This window comes from Pelophylax lessonae (genome assembly GCF_965119305.1).
Source record: "Pelophylax lessonae genome assembly, chromosome: 3".
NCBI lineage: Eukaryota > Metazoa > Chordata > Amphibia > Anura > Ranidae > Pelophylax > Pelophylax lessonae.
The window spans coordinates 493,075,691-493,093,336 of NC_138770.1; the positions used below are offsets into that span (position 1 = coordinate 493,075,691).

Genomic DNA, 17,646 nt, shown 5'->3' on the forward strand with positions numbered 1-17,646 from the left:
TTATATTGCACTTGTTTATAAATTATTGCACTTTTGTTCCTTGGGTCTAAAGATTGTGTAGGGTGTGGCTGGAGGTTGGATGTGGGTGTGACTGGAGGCAGGACAAGGGTTTGGCTGGAGGCGAAACATGGGTGGGGCCTGGAAGGGGGTCCTTGATTTATTTTGCCCTGGGGCCCTGATGGTTCTCAGTCCGCCCCGTCTCTAACATCCACCAGTTCCATGATGTTGTCATGGAGAAGTGAAGGAGAACTCCAGTGGCAACCTGTGAAGCTCTGGTATACTCCATGCACAAGAGGCTTAACGCAGTGCTGGAAGATAATGGTGGCCATACAAAATTTTGACACTTTGGGCCCAATTTAAACATTAACGGTTAGGGGTGTACTCCCTTTTGTTGCCAGCGGTTTAGACATTAATGGCTGTGTGTTGAGTTATTTTGAGGGCACAGCAAAGTTACACTGTTATACAAGCTGTATACTCACTACTTTACATTGTAGCCAAGTGTCATTTCTCCAGTGTTGTCACATGAAAAATATTATAAAATATTTACAAAAATGTGAGGGGTGTACTCACTTTTGTGAGGTACTGTATATTTCATGCAATGTATGTGTATATGAGGTTTGAGTAAGCGCTGACTTTAGAGCGAAACGCATTACCTTTTATGTTCCTGTCATACATGTGATGTGGTTTTTAATGCCTGAATAAAGATACCAAGGAGTGCAGCAATATTCCGGTAATGTAATCACTGAGTTATTTGTGCATGTTACTGAATCTCACAGACAAGCTTTGCAGCACACTGGGTTCCAGTTCACAATATGTGAGTCGGTCACTCATCTAGAGCGGCATTACTTTGGTTTTTACTGATCCTTTATTCTCAGCCTGCCTTGTCATATTTTCACATTATAAACAGCAATTACCGTTTAAGTTTGTGCTAAGCTAGTTGTTTTACAATATGTTATGACCTCTTGTTCATTTTTTTTTTATATATATTTTTTTTCCCCCTCAGCAAAAAAAGTACAGTTATCCACTTAAGTCTCCTGGTGTGCGTCCATCAAACACAAGGCCAGGTACAATGAGGCACCCTACTCCTTTGCAGCAGGAACCAAGAAAAATCAGCTACAGTCGCATCCCAGAAAGTGAAACAGAAACAGCAGCGTCGGCCCCAAACTCGCCTAGAACACCCTTAACACCACCTCCACCATCTGCAGCATCCAGCACTACAGATGTCTGCAGTGTGTTTGATTCTGATCCATCAAGTCCATTTCATTCACGTAGGTGTTTTTATCTCATCTTAAATTTATTTAGTGTAAATGTTTTTGTTAGTAATTGCTAACCTCTAAAACTGCCTACAGCTTTGGAAGTGCCCTGGGAGTCTGCAATGCAAGGGTGCTCTTGTTTGCAAATTCTAAAACAATTCTAGCTGTTTGGTGAACTAGCTTCCCACCACTCCCCTTTCTCTTGGCCACAAGAGCTGCTCTTCAAATGAATGGACCACTATAGAGGTGACTTTTAAAGCATCACACCAAACAGCATGGTATTGCGTTACTTTGGTCAGGAGGAGGCCGGGAAGAGGGAGAGTGCGAGGGGGGCCAATTTGCTGCACCATAGGCTTCTGGTTTATATTTGCCCCCCTGGTCCAAAAGTTGCTAGTCAGCCCTTGGTAGCATCAGTAGACCTGGGAGAGCCCTACCTTTGGTCTTCTCACCCACAGCCAGGACAGGGTCTGCATGTTGCTCCAATGTGTATCCCTTCTGTATCTGCTAGATCCCCCTTGATTGCTGCTGCAGTGATGCTAGCCAGCTCAGTGTAATCCCATGGAAGGAATAAACGATGCCAGAGTGCTTCATTCAGTGTGGGACAGCAGCTCATGGATGGTCAGGCTGCATGGAGTGATCACGTGTGGTGGGTCACATGACGTGCTGACGTCTGTTCATTTCACACATCCAATCATATGAGCTTCTTCAGGACACTGTGGCTATCATGTCTGAGGCTTTTAAAGGGGCTGGGTCAGTGATCCAAAAAAGGTAACTCTCGCTTAGCCACAGTTTTAAACCAACCACATCATGTATGTCTGTAATAACACACTTAGTTTCACACACATTTTTACATATTTATATGGCAAGTACATTTTATTTTTTATAAATCAAATTGTGAGATGGTCCAGGATTGAACAGCTATTGTATCCAGTCAGGTACTCCACATATTTAGAGATATACCTGCAACAGGAGGATAATTAGAGGTATCTCTTTGCTTATGCATAGGTGCCCAAGTATGAAGGTTTCAAATCAGTTAAATACACGCGACTTAAGTATAGGATGTATCTCAGTCAAAATACAGTATCCTCTATCACCGGGAGGATCCTGGATATGATCCCTAAAAACAGGAAAGTACTCCCATATGCCAATATATACCTTTTGCATGTGTATATAGGCCTGAATATACAGGTTACAAATCCATAAAATAGACAGAGGTTCATCAATATGGGATAATATCCTGGTTGGGATATAATAACCCCGTTATGAAAGATTATATATAGGGAGAGGTAATAATGATTGTGGACAGTAATAGAACCTATGTATGGTTCAGGAAACACCTACAGGCTGAGTTCGGTATTCAGTCCTTTTGGCGTTAAAGTTCCAAGCCGAAAAATCCATTCCTTCTCTTTACGAAGAAGGACCGTATCAAAGTCACCTCTCCGACTTGATAGGGAAAGTACAAAAAAAAGCTTTAACTCTTGAGTCCATCCAGACAGAAGTCATGGAAGGTCTCGAAGTTCTGTGCTATGGGACCCTGATGTTGCTTAGTTTTGTTTTTGTTTCTATTCCTGATACTACTAAGGTGCTCGCCAGTGAGTATGCGCAATTGACACTTAGTCTTTCCAACGTAGAGCTTTTTGCATGGGCACTCCAGATCATAGAGCACCTACGCCGTGCTGCAGTTTGCAAATTGTTTGATACCTCTCATGAATTTTTTTTACTGACAAAACTAGGAAAATTTACTGACAACCTGAAAAATGGCAGAAACTCCTATTAGAAATGAAGACCATCAATATTTATACAATATATAAACAATAGTTAAAGTGGATGTAAAGTCAGGATGATAAAACACTACCATCTCCTCTGTTTAATCAAGATGTACAGGAGGTGAGCATGGCAGGACAGCTAACGCCCCCGGCTCCTTGGTCCTCCTTCCAACCCTCAGATTCCATTCTCTCGCATCCTACAATAGGGGCCACTTTACGTGAAACCCGGCATATTCAGAACCACCCAATGCTTGCGCCCGCGCCATCCCCACTGACGCCCGTACTGGGCAACCCGGAGTTTCCGCCGGGCTGCACAAATGCTAGGGTGCGCAGTTTGGCACGGTTAGGCAAGATCCGCCTCTTGACGCCTGGCGACAGGGTGATGTGCCCACCCACTTGGAGATCGCGGCCTGGCCCGGGACCTCCCTTGACCCCCTCAGCATTTACCAACTGCGCCATTTCCTTCTCTCCCTCCAGAGACTGGGCTATGCGCCGCGCTCTCTGACTCTGCTTGAAGCCATCTGTAAGGATGGGGACCCCCCCCCAGACACGCCCTTTCATTGTTTTACTCACTCCTCTCCGACGAGCCTGGGGAGCAAGGATTATCTTTCCTGCACCGCTGGGAACAGGACTTAGACATTTCACTAACTCCAGGGCAAACTGACAAAATTCTGGCGGTGTCCCATAAGTCCTCTATTGACTGTAAATATCAGGAGTTTGGATATAAAATGTTAACTCGGTGGTACAGAGTTCCTGCAGTGTTACATAAAATGGATGTGAGCTGTCCTGATAGGTGTTGGCGCTGTGGATTGGAAGGGGGGACAATGCTACATATTTTCTGGGCTTGTCCCTCGCTGCGAAATTTCTGGAAGGAGGTTGCCTCGATCATTGACTCACGGTGGTCGAGGTGGGGGACAACCCTGCGCTGTGCCTTCTCCACCTCACCAGACGTCCAGTCCGAAAGTACAAACAGTCCCTGATGATCCGGCTTCTCAATGCTGCGAAGGCCTGTATACCGGCCATGTGGAGACAGCCCCAACCACCCACACGTGAACTCTGGTTTTCCAAAGTCAATGAGATCCATCGTATGGAGGAGTTGACGGCCACCCTTAGAAATACGGAGGAACAGACATGGAACCGCTGGATGCCTTGGCTGTTCTTTATTGGCACCGATGCTTACCAGCAGGGAGCCCCCTGAGCGATGATGCTATGGTGTCCCCACCTTGCCCTCGCGGCGGCTGCCCGGGGGAACTGGTCCTGGCCCTCCTTTTTTCTGTCCTTTTTCCCCTCAGATTATACCTACTACTATTTTCCCTTCTTTTCTTTCCTTTGTTCCGGCATTTTAATTTCTGCTACTCTACCTTGTGATAACTTCCCTAGCACCACTGAGTATGCTATATCGCCTGTATATCAGACGCGTCCTTTTAGGACGCCCGGGTGGGAGCACCCGGCTGCTATATGTATGCACACCATCATGAACTCCTGTTGTGTTCCAATGGCGCTGCGTGCTCCCACCTTGTTCTTGAAATGTTCAATTGTTCTCATACAGTACCTATGTTCCTGATGCTGTTTGTATTTTAATTGCTTTTTGCAATAGCACATACTTGTATGCCTGCTTTATGATGATTGACTGACTGATTCCTATGTATCCACTTGTGCTGCTGTTGTACTCTGGTACTTTGTTCTTTTCAATAAAGGAATTTAAAAAAATCAAGATGTACAGCACTATGTGTCCGTTTTTTTAAATTCTGATTGGAAATGCCTTATCTCACAGCAATAATTTGTTGTCAGTGACATTCCTTGCCTCCCCTTTCCCCAGATGTAAGGAATGCAGAGGGAGGGCCTGAGATAACCCTCTGACATCAGCCACCCAGCCAGCAGAGGAAGATTATGTGACCACTGTGAGATAAGGTATTTACGATTAGGCCCCTTTCACACTGACGGTTGTTGTGACGTTGGTAAAAGCATGTTTCTCTACGTCCTCTGACAGTCGCCGCCCGTTCATTTAGCCTTCACTAGTGGGTAATGGTGCCTCTGCAGGAGCAGGCTAGGCAGTAAAAGGTTAACAAAAAACTTGGGATGGGGACGAGCCTGCGGAGGTCCATCTTCGCCGGGGGTGTCTCAACTCTGGAATGACCGTGTGTTGCTAGCATCCCTCTTTGGCTGGCGGCACCCCCACTCAGGGTGGGAGGTCTCCTGTATCAGAGCGGTGCCCGCATTCTCTAGACTGGTGAGTACTACTTCCCCCTTGTCTCTGGGACTAGGACCTGTAGGGGGGTTCTATGAGCCCACTCTTAGGGGATGGCAGTGCTGGTGGTCCCTGTGATATCCCCCTTCTGGCCAGCGTGGTAAGTTTCCCTCCCTCCCTGGCCCTGTTGAGGGAGCTGTGCTGTGCACTTTGCTGTACCTGGGGGGCATGGGGGCTCTGTAGCGTCCCGGGGTTCTCTTTGGTGTTCCCTGTGGTGGCCAGATAGTAATTGTATGCCTTAATTGGCGCCGTTTTAGCACGGCCACCATCTTGGGTGAGGGCAGGCTGGCTGGGCTCATTGTAAGGGCAGCAGCCATTTTTTAGATCCCTGTTCTGGCGCCGAAAAACATTCAGGGGTATGAGAGATAATTACAGCTACACAGGTTGAACTCGATGGACTATGGTCTTCAACCTCACCTACTATGTAACCGTGTAAATGTTGGGTGTGGGCAAACGCCTAGTAAGGGCGGCAGCCATTTTGTTTGTGATTCTTCCCATTGACTTTCATTAGGCACCATTTTTTTGTGGCATAGGCCTCTAGGGGGTGAGGTCACTTCCTCCCTCCTCTCCATTTTCACTGTGCTGCGTGTGAAACACACTGACACTGTGGGGGAGTTTTGCTGTTTTCTCTGGCATTATCATGTTTAACAGTTTTTCGCTTGTGGCTATCGTCTTCTCTGAAGTGGCTCAGCAGGTAGTGCAAGTTGCGGGGGGAGGGGTCCGCGGGAACCGCCGTTTTAAAGGGCCAGCGTCCCATTAATTTTAAATTACAAAAATGGACTCCCAGGACAACATTTTCCCACAGACCTGGTTGTGGCTTCAGGTATGCCTGAATCCTGTTCCATGGCTTCATTATAATGCTGCTCTTGTGACTTTGGCGTCCAAAGTAGATCTGCTGATGTCTGAACGTGCTTCTCACAACCGGCCTATGCCCTCGCAGTCTTCTGACTCGGAACCCAATTTGGTTGCCACAGACAATGTCCCCCTTGAGGGGTCCCAGTCCTCCCATTCGGATGGTGAGGGGGAGAAGTCCCCCCCCCCCCAGCCGGCGGGGGAACGTGCCACGGTTGATGCGCTCCTTAGCTCCGTCAGGGAGACTTTACATCTTGATGATAAGCCCTCCCTGCCGGGTAAGTGGGTTTCCTTCGGGTCCTGCACAGCCCAGATGTAGGTTCAAGTCCCCTGTCCCGAGGAGTTTCGCAAATCTGTGAACGACTAGTGGTGTCGCATTTTTTTTTCATACCGTGGTCCTTTTGCGAATCCTGTTGCTAACTGTTGGATGGTGTCACCTACGGTTGACCACACTGTTTTCTAGACAAGGTATTCCCACTTTAATGCCGTGGAGGACTCCCCGGTGTTTCAGGATTCGGCAGATAGGCGTGGGAGATGCCTTCCCGCCATATCTACTTGGTGGTGGGCCCCCTACTCACACCTGTGTTCGCTTCAGGGATGGTTTCCCAAGCTATCACGGAATGGACCAGGGCTCTAAGACATTAGTGGCAGAGTCGGTATCTCTGGCTGCCCTGGACATGGTGGCTCAAGTTCCGTGGCCCTGCATGAGGCCCCTTTTGGTCACACGGCTGTCTGCAGTGCAGTTAGGGTTGCGATCTGCCGCATTATGCGGCTAAGAGGCTGGTCGGCTGACCATGCTCCCACAAAGACTGTGTCTGATGTCCCTTATGTGGGTAATCGACTTTTTGGGGACACTCTAGATGAGTTGATCAAAGGGCTTACGGGGGGCAAGAGTACTCTTTTTTTCCCCAGGCCTCTATGGGTAAATCCTCCCGGAGCTCGGCGGGGCCCTTCCCTTAAGGCTTTGTGGGTAATTTCGTGCCTTCAGGGCACGGGAGACAAGGAAGTCCTTCAAGTCCTCAGGTGGTACCGAGAAGCCATGGTCAGGTAAGACGGCCCAGTCCACCTCTACCTGAAGGGACGCCCTCGCCCGTTTCAGGGGTGGGGGGATGTCTGTGTTGTTTTTCCAGAAACCCTGGTTGTCCCGAATTCGGGACTGGTGGGTTCACGTACGGATTCGTTCAGGGTAAACAGTCATGTTTCGATCTCGCCCCCCAGACAGGTTTTTTTTTCCGTCACCCGTTTGTAAGGGTAGAAAGTTCAGGATGGAATCCATCCAGTCAGTGGTGGCCTTGTTGAGTCCGGGGGACTTTCTGGCCTCCATCCGCTTGTGGGGTGCGTATCTGCATATCCCTATCTGAGTGGGTCACCACCGGTACCTGGTAGTGGCAGAGGAGCATTATCAGTTGTGGCCTTGCCCTTCGGCCTCGCTTGGCTCCCAGGGTTTTCACCAAGGTTTTGGCTCCAGTGCTGGCTTCACTGCGTTTTAGGGGGATTGCGGTCCTCGATTATCTGGACGACCTCCTGTTAAGGTCAAGCTTGTGTGCCACTCTGGCGAGCGATCTGTCGCTCACAGTTCAGACACTCCTGGAATTCGGGTGGACCGTCATCTTCCAGAAGTCGTCTCTGCCTCTTTCGGTTTGCCTCCCATGCCTGGAGATGATACTGGACTCTGCTCTGGCGAAAGTCTTTCTCCCGGAGGACAAGCTCCGGACCTTGCGGGGCAAGATCAGGTCCCTCAGGGACAACGATCTCGCCTCTTGCGGGCCTGCATGCGATCCCTGGGTCTGATGGTTTTGGCTTTCCAGGCTATCCCTTTTGCTCTGTTTCACATGAGATCTCTGCAAGCAGAGATTCTTGCCAGGTGGGACAGAACGCCTCAGTCGTTGGACAGGAGGATTTCTCTGAGCCACCTTGTGAGATCGGATCCTTTGTGGTGGCCCCTGTCACCAACTCTGACTCAAGGCAAGTCCTTCCGGGCTTTGCTGTGGACGGTGATCACCACGAATGCCAGCCCGATGGGCTGGGGTGGAGTTCTGGGCACGCTTTGTGCCCAGGGGATGTTGTCGGCAGAGGAGGCTTCCTTGCCGATAAACATTTTGGTGCTCCCTGCAATCAAGCTGTGCTTGTTCCGTTGGTCAACTCAGCTTCGGGGTTGCCCGGTTCGGGTACAGACAGACAACGCCACGGCTGTGGCGTACATCACTCACTAAGGGGGGCACCATGAGTGCCCAAGTAAATGGCCGAGATCTTATCTTGGGCCGAGCCGCGCGTTCCAGCGATTTCGGCAGTCCACATTCCGGGTGTGGACAACTGGCAGGTGGACTTTGAGTCACCAGACCCTGGACCAGGGAGAATGGTCCCTGCTTCCGAAGGGGGTTTCGCCTAATTTGTGCCTGGTGGGGGTCTCCGGACATAGCTCTGTTCGCGTCCCGTCTTAGCAAACTGGTGGGAAGGTTTGTGGCCAGAACCCGCGATCCTCTGGCGGACGCCACGGACACGTTAGTGGTGCCTTGGCACCAGTGTCGGCTGTTTTATGCTTTCCCTCCGATCCATCGGTTATCCAGATTCCTCCGCAGGTTGGCGTCGGAACGGATTCCGGTCATTCTGGTGGCCCCAGACTGGCCGCGCCGGTCTTGGTGCGCGGACAGTCTGGGGGTCATCGAGCCTCCCTGGGGGCTTCCACTGAGAGCTGATTTCCTGTCTCAGTGGCTGATCTTTCATCCTGCTTTGCAGTCTCTGGCTTTGACAGCGTGACTGTTGAAAGCCAAGTCTTGGGGGACTAAGGTCTCCCGCTTGCTGTCATTCCTGCCCTTTTGACGGCTCGGAAAGCTATCTCTAGAAGTCTTTCTCATCGCACCTGGAGGGGGTATATTGCCTGGTGCGCTTCGCTTTGTTTCCATCCTCGCTCCTTCTCAGTGGCGAGGGTTTTTGGCCTTCCTGCAAGAAGGTGTTGATCAGCACCTGGCGCTAACCATGATCAAGGGTCGGTTGTCGGCTTTGGCCATTTTCTTTTCCGACGTCCTTTTGGCGACTAATTTCCTTGGTTCGCACCTGTCTTCAAGGGGTGCGGCGTCTGACTCCCCCGTGGAAGGCTCCCTTGCCTCCCTGGGACCTGAATTTGGTTTTGTCCGTTTTGCAAAGGGCTTCCCTTGTGAACATCTGAGCCATTCCTCTGCCTGTGTTGTCCCAGAATGTTACCTTTCTGGTAGTATTACCTCTGCTCGCAGAGTGTCTAAGCGGCTCTGTCTTGCCGGTTATATTATCTGGTTGTTCATAGGGATTAAGTGGTCTTTCTACCCAGTCAATCTTTTCTCCCCAAGGTGGTATCTGCTTTCCACCTTAATGAGGATATTGTTTCTGCCTTCGCTTTGGGCGAAGCCCAAGCATCCCAAGGACTTTGCCTTGCATTCCTTGGATGTAGTTCGAGCGATCAGGGTTTACCTGCCCGCCACGGAGTCTTTTTAGGACTTCTGATTACCTGTTTGTCCTTCCTGAGGATCCTCGGAGGGGTGCGGCAGCGTCCGTGACAAACATGTCTAAATGGATCAAACGGACGATTGTTCGGGCCTGTTCAATCAAGGGTCAGGTTCATTCTTTCCCTGTTGGGGCTGATTCTACTTGAGCTGTCAGTGTCTTTTGGGCTTTTCTGCCTCAGGCTTCTGTGGCTCAGGTGTGCACAGCGGCGACCTGGTCATCTGTGCGACCTTTCACGGGATTTTACACACTTGCTTTGATAGCATCCTTGGATGCTTCCTTTGTCTGCGCAGTTTTGTGCACGGCGGTTGTTTGGCGGAGACGTGTGTTTCTGGCTCTTCTTGGGGTGTTTTTTTGTCCAGGGTTGGCTTGTTGAGCTTTTGTTGCCCTGTTGGCTCAATTTGTTTCGCCTCTGGCCTGGTTGCACCTTGCCTTTTCTTTGGTTGCGTCTTCCCACCCCTCACACCTACACTGCTTTGGAACATCCCACTAGTGAAGGCTAACTGAATGGGCGGCGACTGTCAGAGGACGTAAGAGAAAATAGAATTTTTGTAAGAACTTACCGTAAAATTATTTTCTCTCCTCTGACAGTCGCCGCCCCTCTTCTTTTTGGGGTTGATAGTCTTCATGTACTGCTTGATACAAAACTGAAAAACAGCTCCTAGTGGCTGATGGGTAATGGCTGAGAAACAACCCCCTAGAGGTGTGTTATGTGTAAAGGCTTTTGTTTGTTAACCTTTTACTGCCTAGCCTGCTCCAGCAGAGCCGCCATTACCCACTAGTGAAGGCTAACTGAAGGGGCGGCGACTGTCGGAGGACTCCGAGAAAATAATTTTACGGTAAGTTCTTACAAAATATTTTTGTTATTTTGAAATTCCAACACGCCTGGCACAAAAATTATTCACATGTGTACATTTGATTATGTGCGATTACATGCGTTTACGTACGGCTGCGGTACTAAATTCTTGCCTTTTGTATAGCAACTGTTTTCTTTTTTTTCTTTGTACTGCGATTACCTGCAGTTGTATACAAATGCGGTACATCGCTCCTGGACGCTGTCAACTTTATTTTTCCTAAATGCACAAAACCGTCTGTTATGAAAACGTTGCTAAATGCAGTGTGTGAACAGGGCCATAGGGATGCATTGTCTGCATTTAGCTGCGGTAAATAAGTTCCTCTTTCCACAGCTAAAATCTGAAATCTAACCGTTCGTGTGAAAGGGGCCTTAGAACTGACAAGCAAGGAGGAAGGGAGAGAGGAAGAGACAGAGAGCCAAAAACAGCATGATGGGGGAGGCAAGTAAGCTGACCACTGTATCATTGATCAGGAGCCATTAAAATCATGGTCAGCAGAGACAGGGGGACACAGGAACAGGCAGGATCAGCTAGGTAGATTACATTATACAATAGGACAAATTACACAGCACAAGCACTGTGCTGTTTAACAGGATAAGGAGCAGGATATATATTTTTTTATTTTTAGGGTTACAAACGCTTTAAGCATTGACAATGCCCTTAACAAGTCATCTGCCTGACTTTACAATTAAAAAGTCAAAACAGAAAGACAGAGTGTTAGCCACCATAGGATACAGTTGAAAAATCAGTTCTGCTTTGCATGCAATGGCTTACAAGAAGTTGAAGACATATAAAAACCTTGGAACAAAGGATCATGTTTTAATGAATTAAAAATCTCTTATTACATTTGCTTTTCTGAAAGGAAAAGCTATACATTTTTCAGCCAATTTTCAGAATAACTTATAAATAAAACCAGCCACTGTTTGAGACGATGAACACATTGATCAAGACTATGGAATGTACAGCATAGTTTATAGAGTGCACGAGTCAGGAGTAAATACCACACAGCATATAGAGTGCAGTATTACAAAGAAATGGGGGGTGGGTTAGGATGGTCCAGAGACAGAATGAGGGGTAAAATGTCAACAGACCTTCACTGAAGATTATTCTGAATGATGCACCTAAATCCTAAAAACTGATGGGTTCTATACCCTCACCTCGCCACTTTTTCTAAATCTAAAAAGGTTTTGACTTTTATATACATTATAAAGCACCTAAATATAAAGCACCTAAATTTTCGTTTGGGATTATTGCTCTTGAGGTTTGAGTTTCCAGCTTTAAACGCCTTTCTCAGCCATTATGTGTGGGTCCCCATCTTGAATTATTCTGTTTTATATTTTGAAGAATGTAATAGCAGGACTGGAATACATGTTTGTAACATGATAGAATATGATCTTTAGTAAATATGGCCCATACACAATCCTTTTATTGCTTTTATTTTTATTGTATATTGTAAACCCTGTATGTGCGTTTCTGTATTCTCCATTATAAAAAACCTATGAAATATGATGGAGTAAGATAAAAGATGATCATAATTCTGATTAAAAACTGTTGCCGTGAGCTCTTTATAATCTCTTGGAATTGGACATATTCATGGACTGGGTAGCCTGAAGAAAAAAAGATCAATGCAAAGAAAAAGAGAGCGCCTCTATGTGCAGTATTTTATTAGACGATCAAACAGGCAAACAAGTGAAAACTCACATGATTGCTGATCAACAAGGGATCATCTAGGGCTGCAAGCCTGGTGACAGACATCCTGCAAATGTGCACCTTTGGTCCAGAATTATGTTAGCCAAAATGACTGCGGGAGACAGGAGAGTGCCAGCTAGCCTGCGTCTTCGGGGTACAGCTCGTGGTGGACCAGCTCGAGGTGCAGTGACGTTCAGCGCATGACATCACCAGAAGGACAGAGGAGAACCACAACACGTTAATTTAAAATTCCTCGAAGTGATTTAAAAATAGAAAATAAATAAAAAATAATAATAAAAATAATAAAGATAAAAATAACAATAACAGTACCATAAACCTTCACAAACTGTATGACCACTGAATAACACCATTAAAGGAATACATTTAAAAGGTGGTGCTTATCAAAATTGATATAAAATTTAAAAAAAGGGGGGGGATATCAATGAGCATAAAACTGAAATAGAGTGTGAAATTTTGCACAAAGATCAGAGGTGATAGATGCTGTTGATGTTCTAATAATCTATGTGTGCATTACAGAATTGTATATCTACTAATTGTATATTAGAAGATAACATATTAGGATTTACGACAGGGCCAGCAGTATACAGAATGTTAATTTTATTTAGTCTAGGGACAACTAGGTAATTTAAATCCAAAACCATAAGTACAGTGTGGTGTCTTGAACTGGTGTATACTATGTATAATCTATATTAAACTGTATGTGACAAATTATGGGTAATCTGAAAGCAAAAATAAGGTACAAGAGATTATTATAGGACTAGAGAATGGTGCTAATTTCAAACTCTTCATTGAGGCCATTTGGCACGAGAGAATCAAGAGTATAGATCCAAAATGTTTCATGCTGGCATAATCTGGAGAAGCGTTCTGCCTCGGATAGATGTTTAGGAATGGCTTCTATGATCCAGACCTGCAAACCTGTAGTGGACCTGCAATGCTGGTCACATCCTTCTTCAACAAAGCGCCGGTGTCGGCTGAAGTGTTGTCTCAGTGGAGGGATAGTGCAACCAACGTAGAGGAGCTGACACGGACATGTGAGGCAATAGACAACACAATCAGTGAAGCAGTTATAGAAGTTGTCTATATTATAAGTTCTACCTTTTATGGATGAAGGTTTTTTTGGCCATGTTTCACAAAAAAAAGTTTTGCAAAGGGCTTTTCGGCAATGATATATCCCTTTCAAAGGGATTAGACATAATGGATTGGACTTTTTTTGGCATTTACTCAGTGCTATTGTATTTTCCAAAGGGGGGGCTCTCCTGTAAGTGGCCTTGGGTTATCACATAAACTAGAATGTAAGTGAGGATCCTTACGTTCAAAATAGAGGCAGAAAATCTAATTTCAGGTGCCCTTTGGGATCAGGTGATTGATTCCAAGGAGGCATATTTTTTTAAGTAAGGATTTTTAGTTCCATTATTTACCAAAAGTGCACATAAATTAGCGATAGACCGATATGCGCCAATATTTTTGACATTTAAAAAAAAAAATTGTTTTTATTTTATTTTCTTGACAGGTACTCTTGTGGAGGGATCTGGGGGTCTAAAAGACCCCAAAGCTTTCAAAACGCCAAGTTTGGCTGTTTTGAATGCTGTCATTTTTTTTTTTTAATCTGCCACCAGACAGTACCCGGAAATTATGTCACTCATGACATCACTTCCGGGTTTTTGCATGGAGACCCAATCAAAGCCAAATGCGGCTTTGATCGGGTCTTCAGCGGCCGTGAAGGCTGGTTGCCCGGGTCTCCCAGTGGGACGGGAGACCCGGGCAAGCCGCGTTAGGCGGCGGGAGGCGTCCCCTCCCGCTCCTTGTAATGACAGCCGAGCGGCTTCTCAGCCGCATCGGTAGTCATTACAAGACAGCCGACTGTTGGCTATGGACACCGGTACCAGGGTGATGCCTGTAGCTGCAGGCATCACTCCGGTACAAGCACTTTCCCGAAATATCGGCAATATTGGTAACCTCCGTGGCCGACTCCGATATATCGGCTTTGCCGATAATCGGTCGATCCCTAACAGAAATCAACAACATCCTCCAGTTAAACCTATCGTGCCATGCATGAACATTGTCACTGGTGGTTTTTCACTATATATTTACTCCTTTTTACAACCACTAGCCCAGGCTCTTCAATCGTATATACGTGATTCATCACATTTACTAGAACTTCTGGCTCCCTATTCGTGGGAAGATGGCTACCTTTGGCTGTCCTAAATTCACTGTACACCTCCATCCCCCACGATATAGGCATGCTAGCTATACAATATTTTTTTATTGCAGGATCCTATGCTTAATAATAAACAAGCCACATTTATTCTAGAGGCTACTAGGTACTGCCTCACACATAACTTCTTCCATTTTGAGGGAGATTATTATCTCCAAACTCACTGTATTAAATAGTGTTGTATCATTAAAATAGACTAAAACATCAGAACTATATGAAATAGTACCTTCATCCCAAATTTCATTGAAAATCAAGGACTACTAAGTCCTACCACATTGTGGCAAATATGAGGGCTTAAGCAAACAGTGGGATTTTAATGGTACTTAATAAAAGGTTAAACCACCAATCATTAAAAAAGAAAAAAATACAAGCTTTATTTCAATTTCTTACATTATACAAATGTGTACAAAAAAGACAAGTATACAGAGACATCACATATATTGGATTATTCATTAAAACGAAAAGCTCTTTTTGCAAAGTTCACCTCAAGTGATCAGCCAAAATGGCTAAATCCAGCGGACAATGCCCGACATGTTTCGCTATCGCTTCTTCAGGGGCATGTAGCTGTAATGAGATGATCTCTAAGGTTCTATATCACAAAAACAATATATAGATGAGTGTTATTATACATACATAGACAAGTATATTTTCTCGCTGAGTGAGTGACCACCACCATATAGTGCCTGTACACCAAAGGGCCCCACACCGCCGCCAATGACTAGATGGAAAAACGGTCACAGAACTGGGTGCAAACCTAGGTACTGCTCCCTGGGGGAATGAGTGAGGGAGCGGGCATATTATTATATATCATATCAAGGTTAACTGATCAACAAATGAGATCAGGAGTGTATTTGCATATACAATACTATTAGCGTTGCCTGTATCACCACCGTGTATAGTTATAGAGAGCAGAAATTATTGTATGCCATATAGCATTAATATCATACCTATTTGTTCAAATCTCTCACTTGAGCATTAGATATATCAGGCCATATAGGAACAGTGGGATTGGTATAGCTACTTCAGAGCGATTCCACTTAGGTGCAGTTTAGGAAGCTTTGTATATATAGAAAACATAAAGAGATCATATGATAATCTTACTGAAGGGTGTTAGATAACAGACCACAGAGTATAATATAATGGATGTGAGATCCCACCTAGTGTTTGAGTTTCCTCACATCAAGGTCCTGCTGCACATCTGTTGTAGTCTAATTGGAGACCGGGATTGGGCACTGACCCTCTAGTCAACCCTGATGTGGACACTCCAGGTATCAATAGGTGAACCAGGCTATCTATAATAAAGATTTAAATAAGACAAAAGTCCCACCGCCAGAATCTCCCATGTCCAAAAAGCTAAATTCCTGGCAAAGCTAATATCACTTACCTAATATCACTTACCTCCTGTTTTATCACATATGTCATCATCCTACGGCCTGCCGCTCTTGTGGCGGCTCGCTGTTTAAATACTCGCTCCAACCCGGCGTGTCACTTCCGACGGAAGTGAGGATTGCCGGGTCCGGACTCAAACTGCGCATGCGTCACAATCGGCGCATGCACAGTGCTATTATAGTGGAACCGACAGAGGCCCAGAGGCTCCAAAAGCCATAGGGAGACACGGAACTGACAAAAGCAGTTTCTGCCACTCTATCGTGAGACCGCACACTCGTCCCCACAAAAGGATATCTAGGATGCATGTCCCCAGTGGCTAATCGGGGAAGGGCACGACCGGCCCAAATCGCCAAAAATGGCTTGATGGAGATATACTCACTCAGCGGACTTAACATAGACCATTGCAATATTGAATCAATGTTTATAAATAAATATTACTGTGTTAAGATCAAAATATTCACATTTTATATATCGTAACATCTCCATACAATTAGATTCAATAATTATGTATATATAAACACTAATCAAAATCATCAAGAGTAGTAACATGATAAAATTAATAAGAAAGTTAACATCGATGTATTCAAACTTCCCTGAACCACAAAACACTATAGTGAGATACCAGTTGTAAACCAGCATAACACTATACACAATAGATAAAACATATGACAATAACTGAAGAACAAACAGACCCAGACTGACTCTTACAAGGACAAAACATATAGTCTAGTAATTGGACCATCCACCACAGATTCATGCGTGAAGGAAACAAGACAGTCCACAGACAGAACATCCAGCATTATTCCAAATATTTACTCATTGAATAATTGTTTAATTAATATTTCAAAAATGCCCCGAAATGGCTTGCCAGAGTGCAAGCTCCAGCATAGACTTCACCATTGCCACTCATACCAGATGTTCCTCAGATATATCGAAGGGGAGAGAACCTGAGACCCCACCTACAGGAAGAACTTGTAGGTGAGGACCTCATTAATACCTAGAGGGATGGTAGCATCAAGGTATTCAATCCAATAGGCTTCCCTCTGCAAAATCCTCTTATCCCAGTCCCCTCCTCGGGGATCTGGGGCTTTGACTTCTAGAACAAAAAAGGAAATTGCTGAATTGTCATATTTAGGATGAAGGCCTATATGGCGAGTAACTGTCGTAAGTATTTTACCTCCCTCTGAGTAATAGAGGTGGTCTCCAATTATCTGGTTAAGTTGTCTGATAGTTTTACCTACATAAAAGACTTTACATCTACACATCATAAAGTACACCACTCCTTTAGTGGTGCAGTCCGCGTGGTGTCTGGATCAGTGCCAACTGCCGTTAGGCAAGCGGACAACCCCTACCCTCCATGATCCAGGCACATCGCGCGCACTGTCCACATTTGTAGGTTTCCTTTCGGTAGATATTTGTGTCCTTATTAGTTGTGTAATGACTTGTAGTCAAACAGTCCCTTAAAGAAGGGGTCCGCCTGAACACCAATGCCGGGTACGATTTAAGGTATTTACCAAGAGTATAATCATTTGTGAGTATGTGCCAATGTTTGTCAATAATGCTGCGTAATTCCCTTTCATGCATTGAGAACCTGGTGATAAGCCGAACAGTGTCACCTTCTTTTTAAGGGGTGGTATTATAAATGAATTCTGCTCTGGGACGCGCTTTAGCCCTATTGAAGATGTGTAGATCTAGAATATCCCCTCTCAAGTAAACAAGCCCGAAGGCCGTCAGCTTGGTTCTGGAAGTTGGCTTCCGACAAGCAATTTCTTCTAAGCCGTAAGTACTGAGCGTGGGGGATACTCCTAACCAAGGGGGTGGGATGGGCACTTGCTGCGCATAGTACAGTGTTACCTGCACTAGGTTTCCTGTATAGATCAGT

The 17,646-nt window shown here is 45.8% G+C and overlaps 1 protein-coding gene across 1 annotated transcript in view; it reads left to right on the forward strand.

Moving 5' to 3' along the window:
- SOS1 (SOS Ras/Rac guanine nucleotide exchange factor 1) overlaps positions 1-17,646 on the forward strand; it is a 628,878-nt gene that overhangs the window by 546,074 nt on the left and 65,158 nt on the right. The window contains exon 20 of the mRNA XM_082249445.1: positions 1,004-1,268. Coding sequence (XP_082105571.1) covers positions 1,004-1,268 — 265 coding nt within the window. The remainder of the gene's footprint in view (positions 1-1,003; positions 1,269-17,646) is intronic.